The 27,035-nt window shown below is 44.9% G+C and overlaps 1 protein-coding gene across 1 annotated transcript; it reads left to right on the forward strand.

The window, feature by feature from the left end:
• Positions 1 to 278: 278 nt before the first annotated feature.
• Positions 279 to 26,972, forward strand: LRRC52 (leucine rich repeat containing 52). Its single transcript, XM_075540459.1, has 2 exons — positions 279 to 900; positions 26,556 to 26,972. The coding sequence occupies exons 1-2, from the start codon at positions 279 to 281 to the stop codon at positions 26,879 to 26,881; spliced, it is 948 nt and encodes a 315-aa protein (XP_075396574.1). The 3' UTR covers positions 26,882 to 26,972.
• The last annotated feature ends 63 nt before the right edge of the window (positions 26,973 to 27,035 follow it).

A 27,035-nucleotide genomic window follows, 5' to 3' on the forward strand; every position in this document is an offset into this window, starting at 1 on the left:
GGGAAAGGGTGAGTCCTTTCGAAGCTGCCAAGTCGGCGAGCTTCCAGCAGCAGTCTGGGAGGGAGCAATCGGCAGAGCCACCGAGCCTGGCGGCCGGGCATCAGGCCTCGCGTTTCAACTTCTGCTCGGTTCTCCTGTAATGGAAAATTGCTTTGCACAAAGCTAGAGTGTTACAGTTCTTTCCAGCACCCCTCCCCCGCCCTGCCCCCTCGCCAGCCTTCTGATCAGAGGGACAGCGCCCGCAGGAAGGTGGCAGAGGGTAGTCTCGGCGTCTTACTATGTCCCCGGCTTCAGGTCCTGGACCTAGGTGGTTACTCTTTTCCTTTGGAATGGGATTGGTATCAGGGTCCAGATGTCCACATAACTGTCAGTGTCAAATCCAAGAAGTGAGCTGCACAGGAAAGCAGCTAACGGCATACCCCCCTGGCATCCCGCTGAGCACGCGGAGGCTGTACCTGGACAATAACAGGATCACCTACTTGCCAGCCATGAATCTAGGTCTCCTCAGCGACCTTGTTTACTTGGACTGCCAGAACAACTTGATTCGTGAGGTGATGGATTATACCTTCATCGGGGTCTTCAAACTCGTCTACCTTGACCTCAGCGCCAACAACCTTACCTTTATCTCCCCATACAGCTTCTCTGTGCTCAGCAAGCTGGTGCAGCTCAACATCTCCAACAACCCTCACTTGGCATACCTTCACAAGTACACCTTCGCCAACACCAGCTCTTTAAGGTACCTGGACCTCAGAAATACCGGCTTGCAGACCTTGGACCTGGAGGCGTTCCATCACCTGGGAGCACTAAGGACTCTGTACCTGAGTGGAAACCCCTGGAATTGCAACTGCTCTTTCCTGGACTTCGCCATCTACTTAATCGTGACCCATCTGGACCACCCAGGTGAGGACCTACCTGCTTGGGCCTAGAAAAGAGGAAGTGGTAGATGAGGAGGGACCGTGTTCAGGAAAGATGGGGCAGAATCAAGAATTGGGGTTAAGTTGAAGGGAAGCCTCCTGATGGCTCTGCAGAAGGCCCCTTTGGGGGTGTCTGGAGAGAGACTAGGGCTCAGCAGAAAGAGTTCTGGGATCAGAATCCAAAGAGCTGAGTTCTGGTCCCCACTCAACACTTTCAAGTTGGCTGCCCTGGGCAAAGTCCTGCTTTCTCTGAGCCTCAGTTTCCTGATTCATAAAATAGGGGAAATAGCATAACGGAACATAAAGATTGTGTCCAATCGAGTAGAGCCAGAAATGAGAAAAGTATCATAAATACAAACTGACATTGATAAAATGTTAATATGCTTTTAAAAATAACCTGTGACTGGGCTTTTTCAGGGAACTTAAGGCACGATTCATCAACAGCATGGAGTCCAGTAAGCACATGATGTCCAGAAGGAAACATGCAAACAGGGTGAGGGGAGGGCACAAGGGCTACCTGGACATAGACCAAGAAAGGCCTTTGATTATTGTTTTCTTTGCAAGATGCTAATCTCATAAAAGGTGCACTGGCATGCAGTGGTTAAAGTGTTTGGCTGCTAACCAGGAGGTGGGCAGGTGGGTTCGAAAGCTTGGGCCACTTTGTAGGAAACACAGGTGGCAGTCGGCTTCTGTAAAGATGTGCAGCCTGGGAAACCCTATGGGAAGTTCTATGCTGTCCTTTCGGGTCACTTTGAGTGGGAATGGTCTCCATGGCAGCGGCTAGCTAAGCCCTGTGGAAAGAGAGAGTGGCATGAGTCTGTCTGTGGAGGATGGCGCTGCAGCTCTCATTTCCGAGGGCAGGGGGATTCCGGGCTGACAGGTAGAGTTCCAAGATTTATGTGGCAGATTTCCAAATTACTTACTGCTGCTCGATCCACTGGGGCACTGTAGTGCCTCACCCCTCATCTGAAGTACATCACTGTCCTGACCGCATCCTCCAATCCTCCCAGTTCCACCAATCCCACCTTCCACCCAGGGAAATCGGGGCTTCACAGAAGTGAGGAGGAATTCTCTACAGAGAGGTCAGCACCAATGATGCAATCCAGCACAATGGGACTTCGGGTAAACAACTCAACCCGGTCTCAGCCTTGTCTTCTCTCCCTTCCGGACCCTTGACGTTCACAATGACCTCATAGATCCAGCTTCATAAAAGTTCGGCTGAAGCTTTTACCATGAGTTTTTGTCCAGGGGACAAAATCTTTGAAAGATTCATGGCCAAGATGGCAGATGTTAAAGGGAACTGGAGGGAAGGGACTAAGTGGTGACAGCAAGTTCAAATGTGCCCTCCTGGCTCCCCAAGGGTGCCTCCTGGCACCCCGCTTAAAATGTCAGCACTGGCCAGGAGGGAGAGGCAAGCCAGGCACGTTCAGAAGAGAGTTTACAGAGGCATTGGCAGTGAGTGCCTCCTTGAATTTTATTTTGTAGACACCTATCTCTGCTGCCAGATATTTTAAGCATGTTTGAATCCTCAAAAGGAACTGATTTTGTCCGACTACCTTCTTCCCAGTACTTAATGGCAAAAGAATGCAGGAGTGCACATCTTGAGTAGGTTGTCTTGCTTCTCCCTAGCATCTTCTCCCAAAGCCAAGAGTGTCTCCTATGTTTTCCCCTGACCACGGCTGTGATTGTTTCTGGAGCACTCTTTAGAGAGTGGTCTAAAGAGAAAGGCTAACTTCTTGTGCATTAAATGTGTTCTTCAAAGGGCCCTCATGCTCCTTTGCCCCCTCCCCACCATAAGAGTTCCCAGAGAAAATCTGTCTGGTAGCCAGGACACCTCCCAACCAACTGAAAAAGTGGAGTACCTTGGCGCCTACCCTAGTCCATTTCACTGCCCAGCTTCCTTCATCAAATTCCTGGACCTTCTCAGAGTTTTCGGGGTGATATCTTTGGACTCTCTGGCTCTTCAAATAATTCCAGGATTGAACAGGATTATAAACCGGGTCGGTTTCACTGCATGTTTTTATAGACAAAAAAGGGTGTCTATCTCATCACCTCCTAAACATAACTTCTTTGGGGATAGACAATGCTTTCATCCACTGGTCGCTGGGAGCCCCCAACACCCACTGCTGCTCAGCTGCTCATCTCCTTCTGAACGAGGGCCCAAAGGAATTCACAGGCCACTTCATGCAGAAACCCAGTGTCTTTGCTCCAAGTATCTATTATTAGCTCTTAAAAACATGAGTTAGCTCAAGGTTAGAAAGTAAGAATAATTCATGTTTGAATAGAACTTTGTAGCTGTTAATGAGGTTTCCGACATGGGATCTTATTTTCTTTACTGTGAGTCTCACATTGACCATTAAATGTTGTACTCTATGCATCTGAATGAGTTTCTCAGATTGATATCTACTTTTTAAACTTTTAACCTTGCTGTTGTGGGGGGGCAGGGGAAGAAATTAAGCTGAGATATTCCCAATATCAGGCAACTCATAAATAGTAATAAAATGATTTGAACCTCTTGATTCCAGATTCATTGCATTTTCCATGAAAATACTCTCTTAAATCCCCAAATCACATGATTCTTATTATACATAAAGTTATTTCAGTTAGAAATTTGAGTCATGTAATAAGCAGATAGCTACAATGTCTAAAGTTGTTTTCCTAGCTGGTTACCATTTGGAATTCACCCAGGATGATTTCCATAGGAGACCAAGCTCTAAACATCATAAATTCATTAGCTCACACTTCCCTTAATAAGCTAGGTTTCACATCAATCTGCCCGCATTCAACATGGATGAGTCAGTCTGTCTGTCCATTGCTATATACACAAACCACTACTAATATTCATGAAAACACACATACACATGACTCCAAGAAAATAAGTACAAAATATCCCCATACATATTATGCACCCATACACACCTATTCGCATATATGCCCTCCAAGTAGTTACATACATAAAAATACACATGGCACACACAAATGCACACGCACATGCATATAAAGTTGCGCGCACACAGCGATGCAGTAAAGTTCATTATCTACCTCTCTTTCCCTTTAACTAGACCTTAGTGTGAGAGAAGCTATTTATTGCAAGTGATTCTCAGATGATGATTCAAGGTCTCTGTTGGGTGACATGTTTATTGACAAAAATTCTCAGTGAACTTTTTGGTGTTAAGTCTACCTATTTATAACACATTTATCACCAGAATGGTGGTCTTTGGTAAGTTCTAAAATAGAATCAGCAAATCTGTCCCCGTGTGCCCACATCTCAGGACCTAGGAAGAATTTCTGTGAAATAAGTTGAGCAATCTGCTTGTTTATAAAGCAGGATCCAGTTTAAAGGTAGTTCATTTTAGATCAGAAGACACTAAACCTTGGGAAATTTTACCTGTAGTGTAGTATCTAGATCAGAATCTCAGTGGCATACCAGTACATTTTCCCTGAAAAGTGAGAGTGTAAAATAAGGAACTTCGAGGCAGCATTTCAGTTTATCCTCTCATCCATCTAGATACTTATTGAGTCCCCATGATGTGCCAAACTAGTGCTCCAGGAGGTAACTAACAAGAAGGCTGGAGCTCTGTACGAAGACTCGCATGTAGAACACACACACACACACACACACACACACTACTGCAGAAAAGGATGTGCTAGCCAGCTGTCAGAGTGCTCTAGTGAGCCCTGGTCAACACAGGGTTAAAACAGACCCACACGTTCCGTTTCCTTTTCGGTCCAGGTCAATGAGTAGGACTAATTCTTGGCTGGAATGTAATTTTCCAGTCATTGATGCTCTTTGAAGGTGAGAGCAGCAATCAAGCTCTTCCACGGATATTTGTTGCTCCTTGGTAGGACAGTCAAATGCCTCTCAGGTGCCCTCAAAAAACTCACTAGGTTCTAAGCTCCTGCACACAAGGAATCTGGGCTCTTATATCTCCTCCTCTATACCCCACCCAAGGCCTGGTCTGGTGCTGTCCCAGAGAACTTTGTGCCATCCAGGAAACGGCTCTATCTGCCATTCTAATAGCCATATAGGTCTGTTGAGCTCTGCAATCTGGCTAGGGCAACTGAGGAATTGAACTATAAATTATTTCAATTCTAGCAAACTGTAAACAGCTACACTTGAGGCTGGTGACCACCGCATATGATTTGGCTTGGCCTTTTACTGAGGATGATTAAACTGGAACTCTGACATATTTATCGTATGCTCCCTAGGTGCCCAACATTGTGTTACAATGTGACGTGTTGGTTTGTGTTTTGTTGTTTTGTTAGTAAGACAATTTAGAGATCAGAAGAAAATAGAGTTGGAATCCAGGAAGTACTGTTCTGAACAATGCAATGCCTGCACCTTTGTGATGTAGGACAAGTCCCTTCCCGTCTCTGGGTCTGACTTTCACGTTAGAGAGTTGGATTAGACCATCTCTAAGGCCCCTTCTAGCCAGCAGTCTCCCTAGAAAGACAAGGCGCATGCGCAGGACGCAAGAGGAGAGTGGTAGACAGGCTCCCAGATGAGTACTCACATGATGGGTAAGTGCTGAGATGGAAGTGTTCCTGATGATACGGGGTAGGGGGACATCTTTAATAAATATAATTACAAATCAGAATTCTTGCCATTTCTGACTCACAGCGACTCCTGTGGGTTTCCAAGGCTATAAATCTTAGGGGAGCAGAAAGCCTCCTCTTTCTCCCACAGAGTGGCTGGTGGATTCAAACTCCCAACTTTGTGGTACGCAGCCCATTGTGTAACCTTCTGCACCAAAGGTGTAGTGGTTGCTCAGTGGTAAAGGTCTCACTGGGACAATGAACTTCACACACGGTGACCACCTGTCAATTAGTGGAGGCTTGCGTGTTATGTGAACAGATTTCAGAGGAGCTTCCAGACCAAAATGAACTAGTAAGCAAGGATTGGCAAACTCCTGAAAATCAGTCAGGGATCCCTATGGATCACCACAGTCTGGTCCTCTCCCATCCTGGGGGTGGCGCAGATCCAGGCAGTGTTCCATCTCATTGTGCACAGTCACCATGAGTCAGGGGCCAATTTCCATGGTAGCTAACTGAAACATCAACATTTGACCAGAGCTATGCCTTCACCCTACAGGGACTTAGTGACTCAGACTTTCCACCCAGACCTGCACTGTGAAACCAGTGATTCTCCGGCATTGGTGAGCGCAAGAATCACAGGCCCCATGTCCTGAGATTTCGGTCCAGTGAGGTAAGCTTCTGCTGGAGATGATTTTGCCGGCAGCTTGTTGAGAAACTCTCTGACTATGGTCAGTGCTTTGAACTTGGGCAGGCTGCTCCAATTGGTGCAAGCATTGGTTTTGAAGCAATTGAATGATGGGTTCATGTGTTCCCCCTAAGAGACATCTGCAATTTGAACAACACCCCACAACCAGTAAGAAGGAGACAGTGAGAATTCAGAAAGTGACAGATCACCAGGGATAAGTTAGGGGGAGGGGGGTGTAGGACAAGGAGTCACTGTGTATCGGCTCTTAAAGTCTAGGAAAGGTTGCTGCAGGGCAGGTGGACGAAGCCACTGCAGGGCCCCTGCAGACAGCAGATGGGTTGGTCATGTGCTGCTTCTGCTCCAAGTCATTTTGAGGGCCCTGTGCCGCTGTAATAGGCTACTGGCCCCATTTCAACCCACTGCATACAAAGTCATCCCTAATGGTGCCAAAACCTGGATTTCCACAATGAATTCAGGTTCTTGCTCTATTTCACTATTTATATTAACCCATTTCCTCCATCAGGGAAATTGCAATGGTGACCAGAAGCCAAGAAGATAAATGGCTGGACAGTAGACAGTTCCAAGGCTGTCACCTGCAGGGCCAGCGGGGCTCTCTGACCTTGTCCCTTGCACACACTCTGCCCTTGAAGCTCTCCCGCAAACCGCTGGAGGACAGTGAAGGAGGGGGCTGGCGGGAGCAAGAGTAGCCTAGTGATCCCTGAAACATAGTCAAGAGTAGGGAGCCTTTATGGATTCGATACAGTCCCTGGGTGGTCCTGGCACTCCCTAAATCAGCCCAGTTGGGATCCCTAAGACTAGGTGACCTATAGTTCCCTTGAGCTCAGAAATATCAGCTAGTCTTTCATTATTTCTGGGTCAGCATCAGTCAGGTCCCTGCAAGGCAACAATGCCAGGTGGGGCAAAGCAGCCAACCTTGGTTTCCTCCTCTCCAAGGCTGAGGAGCTCCCCAATGTAAAGGCCATCTGGCGAAGTAGATCTAGCTGGAAGGAGAAACTGGGGACCAGCCATAGGGGCCTGGGACATTTTTCTGGGGAATATAAAATATATCCTGAAGGCAATGTTAGGTCCCTAAATGGCTTTGTTGGTGTTATCAGTGGCAATGGAGTTGGTGGGCAATCCAAGAACAATGGAATCAGACCATTGAGATCCATAGGGTTTTTATTGGCTGTATTTTGATAGTAGGTCGCTAAGTGTGCTCCCTAGTCCAGTTTAGTCTGCAAGCTCCTCGGAACCCTATTCAGCATAGAGCTATATGCACATCTCCACCTATAGGCAGGTGGTGGCTGTGCCCTGGCTGCCAGGTGGATCGGCGTCTCCCACATGAGAGTTGAAACTTTTGGTCCAAGCATTTTAGATTATGGGGCTGCATGTTGGAGAAGAACTGAGAGTCAGGGAAGCTTAAAGGGAAGTCCTTGAGACTCCAGGATGCACACCAGGGAGAGAGGATGACAGTCTATCACAACAATGAGGATGGAGATGTGTGGGCAGGTCTGAAGAAAGCAGTTTGAAGGTAGACTTAGCAGGACTGGAGACGGGACCAAACACTCTCCTGGCCCCTGTTTCTGCCTTCATAGCTTCTGACACAATGATAGGAAATTCATATTAATTTAACTTTTGTCTTCTCTGATAGACTGGATATTGGATGACAGCAAAAGAGCCTATTTGAATCTTCACACTGAGAAAATGCTCCGTGAATACTTACTGAATAAATTGATAAGACAGAGAGAATAAAACAAAGGGGAGGTTAAGGGAAGCCCCCAAGACTTCGGTTTAGACATCTGTCTTGCTGAGAGAGATACCCTCGGAGGAGGGGTAATGAGAGGGAGAGAGGAGAAGCCAAGTCCCATTCAGAGCTTGTTGAATTGGAGGCTCCCGCGAGCCAGCTCGATAGCAGTAAATATTTGAATATTTTTCTCTGAAACTCAAAGGATTTCTGATGGCCCAGTGGGTTCAGCGGTGGACTGCTTACAACAAGTTGGTGGTTTCAGTCCACCAGCTGCTCGATGGGAGAAAGATGGAGCTAACTCTCTCTTCCTGGCTCAGAAAACTCAGAGGCAACTCGACTTTGTCCAACAGGGTTGATTTGAGTTGGGATTGCTTCAATAACAATGGTTTGTTTTTTTTTAATTATGAAACTCAGAAATAAGAAAGGGAATAAGATATATATGCAGAAATACTCAGCTCATTGGTGGTCATTGAACAAAACAGTAGATAATGTCAATCCAGGGTTTATGTTTGTGTTGTGATAAGAGTTGTATGAGCCCTCAATAAAATGATTTTTTTTAAAAAGATAAATCCAGGGAAAACATTTAAAATGAGAAAATAATAGGGCCAAGGACAGAAATTTGGGGGAATGTCAACATAGTACCACCACATTTGTTTACATATCTTCTACAGATTTGTTGTGGTAGACCTGGACCCCCTCCCTGCCCTGCTACCACCAAAAAAATAAAATAAAGCCCATTGCCAAAAACCCATATAAGGTTTCTGAGACTATAAATCCATAGAAAGAGATTGCTTTATCTTTCTTCCACGGAGCAGCTGGTGGATTTGAACAACCAACCTTAAGTTATCGGTTCAACACTTACTCTATAGCATCACCAGGACCTATAGGAGACAGATTATCATATCCAATAAGGAAAAACAACCTATGGGGGGGAGGGGTACTGAAGAAACTAAGGAAGAGAAAGAAAATCAGGAAAGAGTAGAGTCCTGGAAGCCAAAAAGTTCCAGAAAGTGAGAGTACTTCAGATACAGACTGAAAATAGCCCATCCAATTAGCTACCATATTGCCGGCTGGTCAAGGTGAGAGCAAGTCTAGTGCTGGGTTAGGGAAGGAACCGCAGGCAGCTGAAAGAGAATGGGGGTGCAGGGGAGCCATGCAATCTACTCTGCTAGGAGGCTCGGCTGTGGACTGGAGCAACCGCATGATGGCTGGAAGGGGAACATGTGGCGAGGGAAAATAATTTTAGGAGAAACTAGGTTCAAGTATGTGTTTGTCTGCTGATGGGCGGAGCCGAGGCAGAGAAGGAGTACAGTCACAGGGGAAGGAGAACCGGTAGGCTGAACGGATGGCCTTCAGGACCAAATGGAGAGGGAAGCCTTGCCCTAGAAGGGTCCCTCTTTTCAGCCTGCAGAGAGATAAATGAAGGCAGAACAGACAGGGATGAGTGTGAGGATGGGGGTACAAATGAATTAAGGGGGGCCTCTATTTCCCTATGAGTGAGCCCAAGGACAAAACCAAACTCATTGTCACCAAGTCTATTCTGATTCATCCTGACTGTAAAGGACAGACAGAACTGCCCCACAGTTTCCAAGACTTCTCATCCTCATGGATGCAGTCTCATCACAGCTTTCATTCCTGGAGCTCTGGGTTTGAACTTCCTGTGATCAACCAAGTGCTGAACCGCATGCATGAGCGTTCTCGAAGCTAAACAGCAGTGACTTGGAATCAAGAAAAACACACCATCTCACATGATGTCTTCTAGCAGATCTCCTTAGCATCAACCCAATCCTGTGATCATAAAATATCCTTTTGTTCTTGAGACACTCACATCCCATTATAGAAGGCAACAGTAAGATGGGATGTGGAGCCAGGCTGCCTGGAATTTAATCCTGCCTCCACTGCTTGCCAGCTGTGTGACTTTGGGCAACGCAATTTCCATGTGACTCAGATTTCTCATCTGTAAAACAGGAGTGAAATTTTACCTATTTATGTTGAATTGTAATAATTAAATGAAATGATTTCACATGAAAATTTGAGAACTACACATAATAAGTAATCAACTAATGTTAGCTCTGAAGAATAAGGCTGTTACTTGGAAGACTAAGATATGCTTGACCCAGGCCACGGTATTTCCCATCACCTGATACCCTTGTGAAAGTTGGACAAAGAATAAGGAAGATCACAGAGGAATTGGTACACTTGAATCATGGGATTGAAAGTTTTATGGATTGCCAGAATAGCAAGCAAATCTGCCTGGAAGAAGTACAACCAGAAAGTTCCTTAGAACTGAGGATGCCAAAACTTTGTCTCATGTACTTTGGACATGTGATCAAGGGAGACCAGTCCCTGGAAGGATAGCATACTTAGTAAAGTATAGGGTCCGTTGAAGAAGGAGGAGGAGGAGGAAGAAGAAGAAAAAAGAAGGAGAAGGTGGGGGGGGGGGTAGGAGGAAGAGGAAGAAGAGACTCGATCAGATGGATTGACAGAGCGGCTGCAACAATGAGTTCAAGGATAATACTTGCGGGGACAGTACAGGACTAAGGCCATGTTTCATCTGTTGGACATTGGGTCGCTATGTGTTGGAATGGGTTTTATGACTCTTAACAACAACGAACAAATATTAACTATCATGCTTGTGACAATTCTTAAATATCTGAGTGTCAGGTTGGGACATACAGTGGGAGGAAAGGTGTGGGCTTGCAGAACAAGCAGGGTAAGCAGTGCTATGATACTGCCTTTCTGTTTGGATCCATCTGCCACAGGGATCCCGCTTGATAGCCTTCAGCATTCCTGGAGGGAGTATTTTTTTTAAGCTCTTAAAATGACACATACAAGTCCCTAGCCTGATGCCTGGCCCATGTCAGATTTGCAATTATATCTTTGTTCCCTCAGAACAGTGATAGATTTGGCCTTTCCTTCGACGGTAATGATGAAATAACCAGCACATCTGGTTGATTCAAGTAAAATATGCTTAGGGCTGGAACTAAAGTTGCGTTAGATAAATCGTAGTAAGTTTAATTTCTTTTCTTCTCACTCTCAAGATTCTTGGGCCACATTTGGCTAAGCTGAGGTGCAAGTGTTGACATCCATAGTTGACATTTGCTGGAGGTTGGAGCAGGAGCCCTGGTGGCAGAGAGGTTACTTATTGGGCTGCTAACCACAAGGTCAGCAGTGTCAAACCATCAGCTGCTCCGTGGAAGAAAGTTGAGGCATGCGACTCTTGTAAAGAGTTTCAGTCTTGGAAGCTCACAGGGGCAGTTCTACCTTGTCCTACAGCAGTGGTTCTCAGCCTTTGTCATGCCGCAACCCTTTCATACAGTTCCTCATGTTGTGGACCCCAACCATAACATTATTTTGTTGCTACTTCATCACTGTTGTTTTGCTACTGTTATGAATCGGGCAACCCCTGTGAAAGGGTCGCTCAACCTCCCAAAGGGGTTGCAACCCACAGGTTGAGAACCACTGCCCTAGAGGATCATGATGAGTTGGCAGTGATGCCATGGCAGTGAGCTTGACTTTGGAAGTCAGAACTCCCACACAGCATACATGTGCATGTACTTGGATACACGGCAGTCCATGACACTTTTTTTTAATCATTTAATTGGGGGCTCGTACAATTCTTATCACAATCCATACATACATCCATTGTGTCAAGCACATTTGTACATTGGTTGCCATCATCATTCTCAAAACATTTGCCTTCTACTTAAGCCCTTAATATTGGCTGCTCATTTTCCCCCTCCATCCCCACTCCCCTCTACCTCATGAACCCTTCATAATTCATAAATTATTATATTTTTGTCATGTGTTACACTGTCTGATGTCTCCCCCCACCCTCTTCTCTGCTGTCCATCCCCCAGGGAGGAGGCTATATGTAGATTCTTGTAATCAGTTCCCCCTTTCTATCCCACATTCCCTCCACCCTCCAGGCATCGCCACTCTCACCACTGGTCCTGAAGGAGTCTTATTGTCCTGGATTCCCTGTGTTTCCAGTTGTACATCCTCTGATCTAATCAGATTTGTATCATGGGTATCATGATAGTGGGGAGCGGGCATTTAAGACCTAGAGGAAAGTTATGTTTCATCGTTGCTACCCTGCACCCTGACTGGCTCATTTTCTCACCACAACCCTTCAGTAGGGGGGTGTCCGGTTGGCTACTGATGGGCTTTGAGTCTCCATTCTGCACTCACCCACATTCACAATGTTATGATTTTTTTGTTCCTTGATGCTTGATACCTGATCCCTTCGACAGCTCGTGGTCACATAGGCTGGTGTGTTTCTTCCATGTGGGCTTTGTTGCTTCTGGTCTAGATGGTCACTTGTTTATCTTCAAGCCTTTAAGGCCCCAGACGCTATATCTTTTTTTTTTTTTCAAAATTTTTTTATTGATTTAAAAATGTTGAGTAAATTGCTTTTCAACAATTCACACATTGATTGCAGTCCCCAAGATATATGAGCACTCTTCCCATTTCTGCCCTCACTGTGTTTTTCCATTATTATTCATCCTTCTTTCCAGCCCCTTCTTGTTTTCCAGAGTTTTTATCCATTAGCAAATACTGTCCTTCTGATTTTGTATGCTTGGTTGTTCCGAGGAGTGCCTACCTCTCGGCTGTTACTCTTCCCTCCAAGCCTGTATGTTTTTCGACTGAAAGCTGAGTCAGAGGGGAGAGTTTTGGGAGTGCAGAGTTGCTAAGGGCCATAGTCAGGATTCCAAGTACTGTTTTATGATTTGAGGTTTTGCTCCACTTTGTGCTCCCACTGAACTCAGGACACTTTTGTGAGCCTTTTCAAGTAATTGTCAGTGGTAGCTGTGCACCGTCTAGTTCTGGGTTCAGGGTTGGGGAGGCTGAGGTTCGCTGTGGTCCATTCAGCCTCTGGACTAACTGTTCCCAAACGGCTTCTATTTTCTTCATTCTTATTATGTTCCTTTAAAAAATTGTTTTGTGAGTGAGAGAGTGAGAGAGTGTGCGAGAGAGTGAGTCTATATTCCTTTTGTGCTGTCTCAGGGGGTAACAAAGAGCAAGCAGGGAGGGGCAGGCACTCCCTGCACATTGAGGCACAATCGACTGCTTGGTAGAGCAGTGATCCAGAAACACCAGGGCCAGCTCTCTTTGGGGCACTGAAAACTGGAAGAGCAATGAGGTGCCCATGTACCCTGGGAAGGCCAGACGCTATATATTTTGATAGCCGGGCACCATCAGCTTTCTTCACCACATTTGCTTATGCACAAGTTTGTCTTCAGTGATTGTATCAGGAAGGTGGGCACCTACTGAAATGATTTTTAGTTCTTTGATGTCTGATAACTGGTCCCTTCTACACCTCATGATCGCACAGACTGGTGTGCTTCTTCCATGTGGGCTTTGATGCTTCTCAGCTAGATGGCTGCTTGTTTATCTTCAAGGCTTTAAGACCCCAGATGCTATATCTTTTGATAGCCAGACACTGTCAGATTTCTTCACCACGTTTGCTTATGCACACATTTTTCTTCAGCAATCATGAGTACACAACACTTTCAATAGTCTACTGAGTACCTGTGTCAGCCATTGGATTTACAGCTGTCCACAGAAATGAACATGCCTTCTTGGAACATATGTTTGCAGTGGGATGAAGCCATGTCAATGTGGGGTGCTGTCTTTATAGAAAGAAGAGTAAATGTAACACATTAAGGTGAAATGAGATTGATGTAGTGGAAGGTCAGCGTAAGCGGAGCTGAATAAAGAGAGGAGGGAAAGGTAAAGCAGATAGAAACTTTGCCAGAGGTCAGGCCATGGAGGGTCCCATGGGTCATGAAGAGACGTTTGACTTTATTCCATGTGATGGAAGGTGCAGGAGAGGATTTGAGTAGGGAGTTGGCATGCTTTGTGACTAACAAAGCACTCTGGCTACTACATGGAAGAGGGGCTATGCGGTAAACAAGCACACAAGTTAGGAAGTGATCACAGTTCAAGTGAGAGTAACGTGGACCGAGATAGTGGTCTAGGGGGTGGTCAGAAGCAGAACGTCTTCTGAAGGTAAAGCCAGCTCAATGTGGAGAGAGAGGGGAAGTGAGGAGGACTTCCCTGGCTGGGTTAGCTAGTGCCATAGCAGTCGAGGGTGGTTCTCCCAAAAAGAAATTTATCTTCTCATAATTTAGGAAGCTAGAAGGACAAATTCAGTGCCTTGGCCCGAGGGGAAGACCCTTCTCTGTGTGGCCTCTGAGGGCAGGTCTTGGGCCCTTTTCACGGGACGTTCCTCCGCTCCTTGGCAATCTCCATGTGGCCTTGCATCTGTCTCCCCTGCCTGTACTTCCTCGTCTCTATGTCCAATCTGCTCTTTTTGAACCTCAAAAGTGGTGATTGGTTTGGAGATACATTGATGATGACCTCATTAACAGAACAGAGAGAGTCCTGTTTCCAAATAGGATTACATCCACAGGCATAGTATTTAGGCTTTGTAACAACACATCTTTTGTGGGAGACACAATTCAATTTGTAACATTCCTAAGTTTCTACTGAGGTGACTGGTGAATGAACTTTCCTAAATTGGGAAAAACCGCAGAGCTTGACTAATGAGCATGTGTTCCGTGAGCGCAGCCCTCCACTATCTGGACTTCTCTGAACAGACGAATGGTTACTCAGCAGAGTCAGCCAGCTCTGTAACGAGTCGTTAGGTGCCATAGACCCCGTTCCAGTTCACAGCAACCATAAGTGCAAGAGGAAACACTGCTCAGTCCTGCACACAATGGTTGTCATTGAGCTCACTGTGGCAGGCACTGCATTAATCCATCTGGTCAAAGGCCTTCCTAATTTTCATTGACCTTCCACTTTACCAAGCATGATGTCCTTCTCCAGGGACTGGTCTTTCCTGATAATATGTCCAAAGTATGTAAGATGAAGTCTTGCTATCCTTGACTCTAAGGAGCACTCTGGTCGTACTTCTAAATAAAGAGATTCAATTGGTCTTCGGGCAGTCTCTCATCATCTCAATACGCTTCACCACCTCCATAATTCAAATGCATTAGATCTTCAGTCTTCCTCACGTGCTGTCTGATTTCCACACGTATATGAGGTGATTGGGATACCCTGGCGCTTCAGGCACACCTTAGTCTTCCTAATGACATCGTTTCACTTCAACACTTTAAAGAAAGTTTTGTGCAGCAGATTGGCCAAATGCAATGTCACTGCACATCTTTACTGCAGCGTCCTTGAGTATTGACTGTGGATGCAAGCAAAAGTAAACTCTTGACAGCGTTGGCCTGTTCTCTGATATATTGGAATGTTGTCTGTTGGTCCAGTTGTGAGGATTTTGGTTTTCTTTACATTGAATTGTAATCTGTACTGAAGGTTCTAGTCCTTGAGTACTCCAAATTCTCCTTGCTTTCAGCAAACAAGGTTGTGTCAATTGTATGTCAGGTCGTTAATACGTCTTCCTCCACTCCTGATGCCATGTCATTCTTTATGTAGCCCAGCATCTCTAATTGTTTGCTCAGCACGCAGATTGGATAAGTATTGTACAAGGATACAACCCTGATGCACGTTTTTCCTGATTTAAAACCACGTAGTACTCCTTTGTTCCGTTTGATTGACTGCTTCTTGGTCCATGTACAGATTCCATCTGAGCACAATGGATGTGTGCCGGAACTCCCATTCTTCTCAATATGGTCCATAGTTTGCTCTGTTCCACATAGTCAAAGGCCTTTTCGAAATTAGTAAAACACAAGTAAACATTTTCTGCCAAAACTAACTGAAATGATATGTGAATTATATGTCACAGTAACCCACAGTAACCATCAAAGAATGGTTACTTTAGTATGAAAATCTTTGCTTGTTTGTTTGTTTTACTATTTATAATAGTGGTGTCATACCATATGTGTTCTTTCATGATGTACTAATTTCATTCACCTTAGCATCATCCAGGTTCATCTGTACTAGAAGGTGTTTCAGATTTATCTTTATTCTTTAACGTTGCATAGTATTCTATTATGGGTATTTACCAAAGTTGCTTCTCCATTCTTCCATTGATGAGTATTCAAATTGTTTCTATCATTTAACTATTGTGAATAGCTTTGTGATGAACATATGTGTACATGTATGTGTTCATGTCATGGCTCTTGTTTTTCTAGGATAGATACCAAGTAAAATGATTTGTGAGTGATATGATGTCTCAACTCCTAACTTTTTAAGGAAGTGCCATATTATTTACCATTTTAGAGTCCCACTAGTGATGAATGAGGGTTCCAGTCTCTTCACACCTTCATCAGCATTTGTGTTTTTGCTTGTTTTTGTTTTGTTTTGTTTCTAACTTTATTATTAATTCTCGGTGAGATACTATTATTAACTGTACTATTAATTCTGTGTTGTTTTGATTTGCATCTCTTGAATGGCTAATGATCACAAACATTTCTTCATAACTTTTTGGAATCTGAATGTCTCGTTTGGTGAAGGGTCTGCTCATGTCATCTGTCCATTTTCTTTTCAGTCAGGTAATTGTTTATTCAGTCTCTTGTCATACATGCCAAAATCTTTAGAGTTGCCACAACTTTTATAACAGGAATAATTTTACACCAAATTATATTTCGTGTTACCTGATTATATAAAAATGGAAAGTGAAAATGGCAATATAATCTCTACTTCAAAATGTTAACTAAGGTTGTCTAGATAACTAATTTATAATTAGCTATTTCGAGTAAAAAGTATTCACTTTATCCAGCTAGGCAACTGCAGTGTACTACTTCCAAAAATGAGTAAGCACTGAAAGAGAGAGAGAGAATGATGTTCAAGCAGCAGGCAATGATTATGGTCCTTTCACACAGCAGCCTCTAAGTGGCTAGTGAAAATCCTAAGATAATTTTATAAATGATAAAATTCATGAATTTTAGTAAATATGTCATATTTCTCACAGTTGAAATTTCCTTAGATATTGCACATATTAAGGGAATCTTGGTTTTTCCTCACAATGGTGAGTCAGGAATTGAACTAGGCAGCCTGCTTTTTCTTCTCCTTATTGTGTTTCTTATGTTCCTTTGTTTGTTTCTGTTGCTTTCTCTCTTTCTTGACTGCACTTATATTTTTGCATGCGTACTGCTCAATGTAATCTCATCAGAGGAGGACCCTATGTGATAACAGCTCATCTTTAGGACTCAACTTTCTTTTCCTTTTTGCCAAGACCTGTCACCTCTTTTTCTTTTTCCCTTGACTTCTTTTTCTTTTTGAAACTATCCTCACTGTCTGATTCAGCTTCTGACATGGATCTGATTCAGGTTCTGACATGGATCTTTCTGATGATTCATGGGAACAAATTCTTCTTTCCCTTCACTATTTTCCTTACTTTGTATCCTCATCTTCAGAATCTGAAGACTTGCTAAAAGAATCAGAGCCTTGGTGAAAAAGACGAATTATTGCTTTTGTTTGGATGAACTCTGGTTTCCACTGAATGTTTGTCCCTGTGTGTTTCTAGTTCTGCCAGTTCTTGTTCATTTTTTTCTTCAAATTCAGCCAATGTCCTTCTCTTTTTTTCTAGCCATTCCTTCATTTCTTCACATGACAGCCTGGGAAGAATAATTCAGATAACCTTGTGTCACTGGCCCTTAAAATTAGACTGGACCCCTTGATCTGGCTGATATTATTGGTTTCATAAAGCAGATCTAATTATTACATTGCCCCATGGCCCTGGAGGGCTTCAGGAGTGCAGTCAGTTGACAAGGGAGACCCAGCCTGAGAAGCCACCAAAGTGGACCCCTGCTCATTTTAAATTGGATCATTTATCTTTTTCTTGTTGATGTTTTCTAGAAATATTTTGAGATTGGACCCTTGTCTGATATATCATTGACAATTTTCTTTTCCTAGCCTGTGGCTTCTCTTTTTACTCTTTTAGAGAAATCTCTTCAAGCACATAAATATGTCGTTTTTAGGAGGTCTTAGGCATCTAGTTTATCTTCTATTGTTTGTGTCGTTTCAGTTATGTTTGATAGTGTGCTTATGCCAGATATTCATTTGGAGCCACTAAATGCATTCCCATTGTCTCAGTGAGACTCTCTATAGCTCTAGGTTTGACATTTAAGTCTTCATTTGATCCACCTTAAGTTTGCTTTAGTGAGACATGGGACCTGCTTCACTCTGCTGCAAATAGGTATCCAATTTGGTCAAGACCATTTGTTAAAGAGATGACCTCTTCCCCATTTAATGAGTTTGGGCCCTTTGTCCATAGGTGGATGGATTTCCTACTGCTCCATTGGTCTATGTGTCTGTCTTTGTACCAGTAGTGAGAAACTTTCTACTTTTTTATTCTTCTTCAGTAATGCTTCGTGGATCCAGAGTCTCTTTCCTCTCCATATAAAGCTGGTGACTATCTCTTTTTAAAATTATTTTGGATTCAGAATTAAGATTGTATTCCATCTATTAAGTGTTCCTATCATTGAGCATGGAATATTCTTCCATTTATGTAGGTCTCTTTTGGTTTTTCGGTAGTAGTGTTTTGTAGGTCTTTGGTTGGTTGGTTGGTTGGTTGGTTGGTTGGTTGGTTGGTTGGTTGGTTGGCTGGTTGGTTGTTTTTTTTTTTTGTATAGGTCTTTTGTTTCTCTGATTGGGTTTACTGCTGAGTATTTCATCTTTTGGGAGGCGATTGTAAATGGCATGCTTTTCCCTTTTTTGGTATTCTTTTTCAGAGTTCTCTTTGTATGTGTAAAGGAATTCAGTGGAGTTGTATGTGATGGCCTTGTACTGTCTTTGTTTATCCCTATTTCCTTCTCTGCTACCTCAGAGATGATGTCCCTCCCCATTCAAAGCTTGCTCTTCCGTATGATCTTAGAGACTATTTGTTTTTGCTTCTTTTGGGAGTCTTATGCTCCTTGTTTTTTATTAATCTGTCTTGCAAGAGGTAAAAAAATGCTTCTTAGATTTGAAAATGGGGGTGAGGAGACATCTCAAATACTTTGGGCATGTTATCAATGGGATTTTCCCATGGAGAAGAACATCATGCTTAGTAGAGGGTCAGTGAAAACGAGGAAGACCCTCAATCAGAGAGTAGCTGTCACCTATCAACCACTGTGATGGGGTGCAGACGGTCTGTTGCTCTGCTGTGTACAGGGTCCATTTGACTCAGAAGGGACTCGGTGCATCCAACAACAGCAACCATTCACTGAATGCTGCCTCTTCAAACTCTAAGGAGGTCGGTACAGATTGATATCCTTGTGGTCCCTTTCCTTTGGCCAAGCGTTAAGTCAATGTCAGTGACCCCAAGAAGAATTAATAGTGCATACCATTTAATTCATTCCCCAAATGTACATTGAACTTGTCTGTGCTAGGCACCATTCTAGGAGGTGTAACAGTCAACAAAGCAAATAGAAACCCATGTCCTCATGGAGTTCATAACCTAGTGGTTAAAACATATCTTAATATATATGACTGCAATGATAGAAATATCATAACCAGGTCACTAACAATCATTTTGATTCTCTCACAAATTAGAAAGCTAAAAGTCTAAATTCCGGACATCAGCTCTAAGGGAAGACTTGCTCTCTGCATAAGGGAAGCTCCTTATCTCCTTGGAACATCTAAGGATTTGTGTCTTCCTCTGGGTTCTTGGCCCAGGGACACTGGGTGGAAAAGGCACACTTCATTCCCAGATCTTTCATGGTGGTAGTCAGTTTCCCCCTTCTGAACTCACTTTCTCTCCTGTTATCTCTCGTAGAAGAAGGCCACACCCTGGGGAAAGGGAAGCCAGGGCTGCCACCTGAATAAGAGTGTGTATCCTACCTTCCTCCCTTTACCACCGACTGGTGGATCACATGAGATCATTTATGAGAGATGATTGCAGCATTACATAACTGCCATGCTACCGAAAACTATGGCTAAGCCAAAGTGACTCACTTTATATGAGGACACAATGCAATCTATGACAGAGGCAGACAAATGGAATAAATGATAGATTTATATCCTTGACAAGTACATGATTTAGCTGAAGACAAGAAAGCAGATAAAATTTTGTATATTTAATAGTGCTCAGGGGAGTGAGGCGGGATTTAGGAGAAATGTGGAAATTAGAATTTTTCCTGAAGTTGGAGAGAGGTTTTTGTAAAAAAGCACTGAACACAATAGAAACGAATGTTTCCTCTCTGAGAGATAGTTTCAGTTCAGAGAAGAAAGAATTCAAATTCCTTGCTCTCACCTAGCATTGCCACCAATTGGAGGTTGGCTCCCTCCATTCAGCACAGAGGGTTCCAGAGCCAGCATCGCCTCAGGTCCTTGGAGAAGCCCTTGCGGGCATACAACTCTGGAGCACCGAAGCCACAAAAATCAAGCTCACTTCCGCAGAGTCGATGTCAATGCACAGCAACCTTACAGGACAGGGTAGAAATCTCCTGTGAGTTGCTGAGACTATAATTGTGTATGGCAGTAGAAAGTCCCATCTTTCTGCCATGGAGTAGCTGGTGGTTTTGAACTGCTGTCCTTTCAGATTGCAGTCCAACCCATAACAACTATGTTACCAGGGCTCCTTGGGAGCATTAGCCCCTGGGACATGCAGAAGACCCCTGTAGAACTGTAGTCCTCACTGTAAGCCAAGCAAATGAAAAGCCCCTCATATGACTGCGGGGTTCCGACCTGCTTCTTGAAAAGGAGGCTTCATTGGGCCCCTAGACTAACAAGTGTGGTCCTGGGCCAAAGAACCTCTTCCTCCTCTGTGAATCTGGTTTGGGCAGACAGGTCTTCTACCAGTGAGCAGTGTGCCGTGTTTGAAATAAATAAGAGGTGGTTTATGTTTCCCTAGGAACTATTTGCAGAAAGAAGTTAAACATTAATAGCATCTGTAACTGGACCTGGGAACTCTAACTGGGGCAAATGTTCCGGGCCCACTGGAGTTGGGCTGGGAATAAAGAACAGCGTGGGATCTAGTCACCTGCCATGGATTTGAATGGAATCCTCTGGATTTGTACAGTGCACTGTGCACACGGCAGTGCCTGGCGGCCCTGTGTGAGAGACCCAGAAAACCAGAGCGGGCAGGATCGCTGAGCAGGGCGTGTGGCCCGTAGATAAGATCGCGCCGTCAGAAGTGGCACCAACAGTGGACTGGTACCATGCCTCAAGCACTGTGCGGAGGGCTTGGTGCACGTTTTCTCATTAATTCACCCAGGAAACCTATGAGGTGACGACCGCTGTGACCTCCATTTTACAGATGTCAAACAGATTTAGAAAAGGTATCGAGTTTACACTAGGAAACCTGTGCAATGGACGAGGAAAGACACATTTGGAACCATGGAGTCCAATCACAAAGCCCTGGGAGAATATGTGTTTAAAATTACTCCTCGCATGGAGAACCCTGAAGGTGTGCACAGCCGGGTGCTCTCTGTGGAGGGCCAGGTATTCGAATGAACTCTTGAGTCAGCCGCATCCAGGCTGGAGTTCTGCCCGGGCTCTGCCTTTAAAGGGCTGGTTTACCTTATGAATCTTTAATAACGCATCAGTCCACCCATTCTGTAACGCAGGAATATTGGAAAACGACCCTGTCGAGAGTAGAGGTTGGTTTTGTAAAGAACCTCACATGGTTCCTAGCACATCTTAGGCACTTCGTGATTAATGTGGGTGTGTGCCGTCTCTAACGTCCTGAAAGAATAAGAAAAGCGATATGTGACTAACAAGCTAAAAAAGAAAAAATACAACAACAAAAAAGGCAAGATGGGAGAACAGGCACAAAGCACGTGGGACCAGTTGAAAACCAACACTAAGATGTTGTTATTCGTAGCCCGTTAGTAAGCTCAGACGCACGGCAGCCGTATGTACACAACAACAAACACTGCCTGGTTCGCAACATCCTCTCAACCATAGTTGTGTTTGAGCCATTGTTGCAGCCAGTGTGTCAATCCACTGCTTTGGGGGTCCTCTTTTTGTCTCTGACCCTCTGCAAAGAATGAGGTCCTTTTTCAGGAGCCGGTCTCTTCAGATAACAAGTCAAAAACATGTGAGACAGAGTCTTGCCATCCGCACGTCAAAGGAGCATTTTAGCTGCACTTCTTCCAAGACAGATTTCGCTTGTTGTTCCCTGACATTCTTTGGGCATTTCTTAGGCAATACTGTAATTTAAAGGCATCTGTTGTCCTGGTCTTCCTTATTCACCATTAATCTGTCAGTTGGTTGTCCTGGTGTGGCTTGTGTGTTGCTGGGATGCCGGCAGCAAGGGTACCAGTGTCTAAAGGGCAGCAGAGTCACCCATGGTGAGCAAGCTGCCCAGCTTCCAGACTAGCAACAGACAAGGAGGAAGGGACAGGCTGGTCTACTTCTAAGGGATTAGCAGCTAAAAACATTCAAATAGCAAGATACTCAATAAATATCAGTAAGGGCATCAAATGACACCTGAGCAAGTAAAATGCAAAGTTTGTTCAATTGGATGAAAGACAAAACCCAACTACAGACAGCTTATTAAAAACATACTTTAAAGACAAGATCATAGGAATATTGAAAGGAAAATAATGGGACATTTACACAAGAGAACTTGTCTGTAGCTACACTGGTGTCAAACAGCGTAGACCTCTGGTCAAGAAGCATGACCAATACGAGATACGCTCAATTTTAGAAAGGCAAATCTACCAGGGAACAAAACAGCTATCATTTCGTATGTATCTATTAACACCGTTTCAAAATATAAAAAGCCAAACTGATCAAACTATATGGAAAAATAAACAAATGCACAATCATAACTGGTGAATTTAACATATTTCTTCCAGAAGTTACTAGACAAGTAATAGGCTGGTGATAACTAAGAGACAAAATACACAGATCTTCTATATCACCACCTAAGGCATACATTTCCTTAAAAAAAAACAGGCTAGAAAGAAAGTCCTGGTGATCTATTTTTAAAATTCAGCCAATGAAAACCATGAGAGCAGTCCAATCGCGAATCCATCCCGAGGATGACACAGAGGGGCGGCATCCTGTGCTGCCTTGTGTTGTCGGCAGCACAAAGCCACTGGCTCAAAGACAACTAACAACAACAGACACGTGCAGAACACTGCTGCAACGAAGAGACATGTAGTTCAGGGTGCACACATGGAACATTTATTCAAATTGGCTTCATAGTCAGCAAAGCAAAAGTTCTCGATAAATTCAAGAGAGGTAACGCATAGAAACTATGTCCCAGAAGGCAGTAGAATTAAATGAAAATTTAAAAATAAAATATATTACTAGAAAATCCCTGAATGCTGACTCGCAACTCATTCAGTGCCTGCTGGCTACTCTGACTGACATCAGGAACAGTCATGATCAGGCAGAGAGTGTGCCTTCAGATGCCAGAAGTCCACCTAGAGTGGGGCGATGAGGTACATATTTAAGTAACCAACGTGCGAAGTGGAACGTGAGATGGATACTTTAAGAACGATTCCTGCAATGCTACGGGTGCACAGAAGCAGGCTCAGTCGTGGGTCCTCTGAATCTGAGGCCTGGTTCATCAGAAAAGGTCTCCTGGAAGTAGCTGCTTTTTCGTTGTGAAGAACTTGACCGTGCAAAAAGTGGTGAAAGAGGCATCTTAAGCAGGAAGAGCAGCCCGTGTGCAGAATTTAAATCTAAGACTAATGGATAGTTAAATTTGCCTGAGACACAGGGTGGGTTACCAAGAGTACTGCGGTGTTAAGTGCACAAAGGCAACGGGACAGAGGGCTTTGAGCCGACAAGGGAGAGCTCTGCTGGGGGAAGAACAGCCCAGCAGGCATGTGGGCCAGAAGAAATGGTCCAGGCAGAGAAAGAGGCCAGAAGACAAGCATCTGCACCCCGCAGTGGCAAGGAAAGAGGGGAGAGAGAAGCAGAGAAGCAGAGGTAGAAAACACCAGGCCTCCCCACGCAGCCCGAACCACCCACACCCCTCACTTAACAGAAGCCTAACAATGCACTAAATTCACTGCCTAATTGCTCCTTTCAAGGTTAATGCTCCAAAATGGGGAAAATGTCTGTTTAATGTTTAGTCTCTTCTCTGTCACCCAAGCCCCAATTTGAAAGCCCAATCTTTTTTAAAAATAGACAGAAATAAACCCCCAGACAAACCCCAGACCCTCAAAAACCCATAGCTTCCTTTCTCAAAAGGTATCTGTCTTTGAATATTCCTGTGTTGCTGTCAGTTCTGGCAGGGGACCTGATCCCTCTCTTGAGAGAATTCCTGAATAGCTCCCAGGAACCTCCATCCTCCTCACCAGCCCCACTCCTCCGTCTCCCAGGCCAAGCCCCAGAGATTCCCTAACTAGGATGATGGGAAACAAGTCTGATGCCTTTAATTACATTCCTGACTCTTCACGCTGGCCTGAGAGACACTGTCCCACACTCAGTCTAGAGAGCGGTGTCTCCCTCTCCCTTGCTCTGTGATCACTGCCCACCGTGAATGGGATACCTTCAGGGGCAGATTACGCAGGAAGCTAACTAAGCACAGGCTCACTTGTGCTTACTTACTCATCTGTAGTCAGCAGTGGCACCTGTTTTTCCTGTGGTGAAAAAACAGTGAAATGATCCACTAAATATTAGTAAATTAACATAAGTTAGCCCCTATTGACCTTGCTACCTGGGTACTCCATCCCTGTCAGAGACAATAAATTTGAAAAGAAGTTTTGTTCTGTAGGAAAAGTTCTATGGGGTTGGGGTTAAGACACATGCCAGTCATGCCAGAAGCAGAATCTTTGATGTAGTGGGAGGGGGGAAGGGTTAAATTGTTCTCAGCAAATTAGCGTAAGCACCAGTAAGCATGTGCTCACCTTGCTTACTAGGTAACCCGACACTAATGCGTTGTCTGCACTGGCTTCCCTCCGATAAGAGCAAGTTACTCAACAAGACCACACACTTCAGGTGGTCTTCCAGAAAGTAGAAAATGACGTCAGCTTACTGACTCAGAAGCAAGGTACAGGCAAGAGTGCCCACCTTCCCTCCTGGTTTGCTCTAACCATGCCCTGTCTCCAGCATTCAAGTTATGAAACACCTGTGCATCTCCAACTCCTTGTGTGGAACACAAGGATGGGAACATTATGTGCATGGAGGTTTTCTATGAGAATTAAATGGCAACATTAGTAAATCAGCCTGGGGTAAGTGTTCTGTCTCAATCTCAGGTGGCAGCCCTGAATCTAAGCTTATTTGTTTCATGCCTACTGAAAATGGTCCCTTGGGCTGCTCTATGGGCTCTTGAGCGTCCGTGTGGCAGTGTGGTGGGGTATGCGGACTAGAAAGATCCAAGGTGGAGGACCACTTGCCTTCCCAGCTGTGTTCATTCATCCTTTCAACTACCATGAAAAGAAGATCCAAAGAGAGAATCGGGTATCTTGGGTGTCAACTTTACAAAACAACTAAGTGACAGGATCCACATTTGAGCCCTGGTCGGTCTTGCTCCAGGGTTCCCTGTTCTTTCTGCTATCTACTGAAGTCCATGTGCTAGATGTGAGTCGGACTCAGAGAAGTGACCGGACACTGAGTCACCTCCCGCAAAGGGCTGAGGACGCAAGCAGGTCACCTGATCGAACAGTGACTGCCAGCATCACTTTGGAGAGAGGGCACTGTTCCTCCTTGACTCTTTCTCCTAAACTCTCTCCCATTTGCCCTGCAGTGAGCACATGATAAGTATTTCCAGGGAAGCCTAACCTGCTCAAAGTGAAGCCAACTGGGTTCAGATGCCCACCCACCCCCACTGGAGGGGAGAGCGCTAGCGACCCCTGGCTGTCTAGGCTGGGCACACATGAAGGGCAAGAGTCAACAAAGAGAGGAAAATCAGGGGCCTGAAGAGAAGTTTGCTGAAGGTGATGAATCATGAGCATAGTCCACCTGCGTTAGTCCAGGTAGACTAGAGAAACAATTCATAAACATGCATATGTATATAAGGGAGAGGTTTATATACAAAAGGAACTGAACATTGAGAAAACATCCCAACCCAGTCCAGTCTAGTCCAAGGCCATAAGTCTGATAGTAGCCCAAATGTCCGATACCAATCTATAAAGTCCTCTTCAGACTCACGAAACACATGCAATGAAACCAAATGCAAGACGATCACAAGTCAGTAGGTAGAAATTCTTTGGGTCCAGTGGTACTATAAGTATCTCAGTGCTGGCAGGGGTCTCTCTGTGGCTTCTCCAGTTTCTGAGGTCTGGTTTCATCCATGTGACTTGTCTTCTGCAGTGTCTCCGAGGCGTGGCAGAGAGAGAAAAGTGTCTTCTGCCTCCAAGGAGGAAGTACCAGCTTTCCCAGAATTCTCAGAGAGGGCCCTGCCCACACAGAAGTCTCATTGGCTATCTCCAGATTGACAGCCTAGACTCCACCCCGACACTCTTAATCCTTAAATTGACCCCAGATTAGGTGACGACCACACCACCTTTCCTTCTTGCAAAGTTTTCAACCTCCCAGTCCCTGCTGTGGGGCGGCCTCTTCTTCCTTAGGGATCCTGAAGAAGCAAAACCCACTTTGATGAGTTAACCTGAATGCAGGTAAGCCTGCGGGCAAACAGCAGTCTAGATGTGGGTCTTAAAGGTTAATGTGCAGACCAGTTGCCTGGGGATCTGGTGAAGATGCAGATTCTGACCAGGAGGTCTAGGGTGGGACCTGAGCTTCTGCCTTTCTAACAAGGTCCACAACTTCTGGTCCACTTTAAGCGTATTGAGGGTCAGCATCTCCAGGTCCTCTTTGGTACTAGGATCCTGGGAGTTGTAGTGTTTCAGCACTCTGCCTGCTGTGTTTTTCCCCATAGATGAACAAAACGCCACGTGCCTCGAACCTGCAGATCTGGCCGGGTGGCCCATCACTCGGGTGGGAAATCCACTGAGATACATGTGCATCACGCACCTGAACAACCAGGACTACATCTTTGTGCTGCTCATCGGCTTCTGCATCTTCGCCGCGGGCACGGTGGCCGCCTGGCTCACCGGCATGTGCGCCGTGCTCTATGAAAACGCCCGCCGCAAGTCGGACGAGGACGAAGCGGATGAAGAGATCGAGCAACGGCTGGAAGTCAGCAGGCGGATTTTTCTAATTAAGGATGAGCCCGACCACGATGGGTTCCCTCGGCTGATTTAGCTGTCAGGGACGCTCTCTGCTGTGCCTTCCCATACACTCCCCACATTTTCCTTGCCTCCGCCCCTCCCAGCCCCTCAGGCTGTTTCACAGGTTACAACCCATTAGTAAAATAAATGAACTATTCTGGTGGCCATTGCATAGGGTGGTCCTTTCC

Source organism: Tenrec ecaudatus, chromosome 1, assembly GCF_050624435.1.
Source record: "Tenrec ecaudatus isolate mTenEca1 chromosome 1, mTenEca1.hap1, whole genome shotgun sequence".
Lineage (NCBI taxonomy): Eukaryota > Metazoa > Chordata > Mammalia > Afrosoricida > Tenrecidae > Tenrec > Tenrec ecaudatus.